We start from the raw sequence: 3108 nt of genomic DNA, 5'->3' as shown, positions 1-3108 counted from the left end.
GGCCTGGAGGCCCTGCTGAAGTGAGATGTTGCTCCCACCTTGACCAAGCCATCAGGGCGGTGGGGGCAGTGAGGACACCTGCCTCCTTCTCACCTCCTGTTCTCTGGAGATGGTTGCTGCCCTCCAGGCCTTCCTTGAAGGGCACTGTCCCTATTTGATGAGGTAACAGGAAAGCTGGAAAAAAAGAGAATATGGCTTTCCAAAAAAGTGCATTTTTGCATTCTCTCCACATAACATAGTCCATGATTCTCAAGGCCAGCTGCACATTGGGATATTCTGGGAAGCTATTTATAATGTTTATAACATTTCCCTTCCCAAAGGCTCTAGGGAAGGTTATCCAGGTGGGTCAGGACTCTGATTAGAGCCCCAGTTAGAGTCTCTGTATGTCTTAGAGGTTAAGTGCATCGGTGTATTAGAACTGAGTGTAGTATTATCTTGACAGAGGAGAGAGGGGTCCCTTGCACAGCTCCCTTGGCCTTCTCATCCATGCATTTTAAATGCTGTATCTGGGAGACCCGTGTCCCAGGTCCAAGCAGGAACCAGTTTTATCAGGTGTGTCTGAGGGATTTTCTGATGACCTAGGGGTTGTGTCCATGACTGCTCTAAACACATCAGAAGAGAGAGAAGGGCGTGTGTGATGTATGATGTATATGTGAATGAATGTGCGTGTGTGGTGTGTGAGGTGTGTGTGGGTGTTGGGGGGTGGTATGAGTGTGTGTGTGTGTGTGCATGTGTGTGTTATGTGTGTGGTGTTATGTGTGAGGGGTGTTTACCTATGTGTGTGTGTGTACAGATAAATCACAAAAGCCACCACATTCTGGTTTCCTGCAGTTCCAGTGTTTCCTACTGCCTTTATTTCTGTCTTTGACCTTTCTTGTGGTCTCACTACCTAGAGAGTCCAGCCCAACCCCAAGTGGCTTTGCAGGGACCCTGGGCAAAGTCAGTTAGGCCTAGGCCTTTGTCCAGTCTGTCTTCCCCTCCTGCCTCTCTCCCCCCAGAGCCTTGGCCCTGATGCTTCCCCAGGAGAGTAGCTCTTACAAGTGAGACTCACCTGACTTGTCCTCTGCGTTCCCAGAAGCCAGTCGCTGCGGAGCCCCCACCCAGCCTGCTCTGCGGCCCCCTGCAGGTGTCAGATGGCGGCACAGCATGGAGCAAGGCGTGGGCTGCCATCTCTGAGTCAGACTCCCTGGAGTTGGTGCTACACCTCCACGAAGGCAGCCAGGTGTGTGCTCTGTCCACTGGGCCACGTTGAGGGTGGGGGTTCACCCTGCTCCGGCAACCAGAACCTCAGGCCCGTGGCCTCAGGCCTGTGCCCATATAGGCCTGGGCCATGCTGCCTGGGACCAGCTTCACTTGGAGGGTGGCTCACGTGACCCTAGGGCCTGTTTCCCCGACTGTCCAAAATCACCCTTCTGCTACCCACTTGTGGGAGGTAGTATTTAGTGATGCCAGGACTCCAGAGGCTAGGGTGCTGACGTTTCTCTACTTTTCAGCAGGATGGGCAGCTGCTCCATGCCATCCCCCTCTCCGGCTGCAGGGTGAGTGTGCTGGACCCTGCAGAGAGACTGGATGCCAGGCACGTGTGGCAGCTGCAGCAGGCCCAGCAGTCTTTGTACCTGAGCACCCCGTCTGCCGAGCTGCAGCAGCAGTGGCTGGAGGCTCTCAGCTCAGCAGCCCATAGGCATTCATCCCAGGCCAGCCTGGGGGCCCAGCAGCCCCAGGCCCCAGCTGCCCCATGAGCTGAGTCTCTGCCATGTCTCCTAACTGTACAGCCACCACAGCAGGGCCTATGCTCTTCTGAGAGGTGATGTCAAGGCTCCACATGGGCATGAAGAGATCCTGGACCTCTGAGGGGCCGACAGGCCACACAGCACTTGGCTCTGGAGGGTTCCTCCATGTCAGAGAGGAGAAAAATGAGGCCCAGAGAAGGGCAGCCAACTGCTTAGGTCATCCAGCATGTCTCAAAGAGCTGGGCTTCTGCCTGCAGGCCCAGTCGTGTGGCCCAGAGTTGGGCGTAGGGTGACTGTCAAGTGAAGTCTGTCTGAGTGGGCCATGAGCAGTCACCTGTGCCGGAAGACAGAAGGAGCTCATGGGCGGTGCCCAGGGACACCTAGTGGATGTCTGCAGTCATGCCATCCCTCCCAGTGATTGCCCACCATCCACACCATCTACATGCATGCGAGCTGAACCAGACCTGGCCCCTGGACTCCACCTCTCTTCCCTTTCCTCTCCCAGCAACTGGGCACAGCATTGTGCTGCCTTGTAGTTTGACACTCCATTTGGAGTTGCCCAAGGGGGCGAGTGGTATGTTCCTAAATAACCATGCTGCAAAACTACAGGGGGACCACACAGGCATTGTGTGGGGCCTCAAGATTTGTGCCTGCCTCCCCTGGCGGGTGGCGGACAGTGCTTATCTGCATAAATAAATAAATACTGGCAGCCAACAGGTGGACATAGCCTTGGGGCAGGGTCTCCGCACAGTGGGCCTGCTGGTGGTTGGATGGAAAATGATGGTAACGGGGCACAGCCAGTAATCGGGGCCTGGACCCCCATACAGGCCTGCAGGGTGCAAGTCACACCCCTGTGGGTGCCCCAGGATGCAGCGGCATCAGATGGCGAGGCCTCAGACAAGGTGCCATGCCTGGACAATTGCTGTGTCCCTGAGCATGCTATTGGGGTAGATAGGACTGTTTGCCCCTGTAGCAAGTAGAGCCAGACTTAGCTACGGGATCGTGGGGTGCTGGGCACTCACAAAGTCAACAGGAAGGTCTATTTGGACCAGAGCCCTGAGGGCCTTGGGAGAGAGCTGAGGGACTTAGGGAGTGATGACTGAGGGGTATCCAGTCCCTTGGGACCCCCATCTCTCCAACATCCACAAGATACCCTGCAGGGATGTCTGTCACTGCTCAGGTGTGGGCAGACTTGCAGGGCACCTACCTGGAGGCTGAGAGGGCCATTGTGAGAGCCAGAAATGGATGACTGGTCGTGGGTGAGGTGGGGGTTGGGCTCTGTGAGGAATAACAGGGCCAGGTGAGGTGAGTAGAGTCCAAGTGAGGTGGTGGGGCATAGGTAAGGTAGGCAGGGTCGGTGAGGTACAGGCGAGGTAGG

At 56.0% G+C, this 3108-nt stretch overlaps 1 protein-coding gene across 5 annotated transcripts in view; it reads left to right on the top strand.

Moving 5' to 3' along the window:
• Positions 1 to 2444, top strand: part of FGD3 (FYVE, RhoGEF and PH domain containing 3) — a 42054-nt gene extending 39610 nt beyond the window's left edge. For 4 of the 5 annotated variants that reach the window (XM_010835976.1, XM_010835974.1, XM_010835978.1 and 1 more), the window contains 2 exons: positions 1076 to 1222; positions 1494 to 2444. In XM_010835976.1, the coding sequence (XP_010834278.1) occupies positions 1076 to 1222; positions 1494 to 1739 (393 nt within the window). In that variant the 3' untranslated portion in view covers positions 1740 to 2444. The remainder of the gene's footprint in view (positions 1 to 1075; positions 1223 to 1493) is intronic. The other variant, XM_010835975.1, reaches the window with a different exon arrangement.
• Positions 2445 to 3108: the final 664 nt, after the last annotated feature.

Source organism: Bison bison, unplaced genomic scaffold (genome assembly GCF_000754665.1).
Source record: "Bison bison bison isolate TAMUID 2011002044 unplaced genomic scaffold, Bison_UMD1.0 scf7180017864057, whole genome shotgun sequence".
Classification (NCBI taxonomy): domain Eukaryota; kingdom Metazoa; phylum Chordata; class Mammalia; order Artiodactyla; family Bovidae; genus Bison; species Bison bison.
Note: the sequence above shows the minus strand (reverse complement) of the source record. Positions and strands in the feature narration are given on the sequence as shown.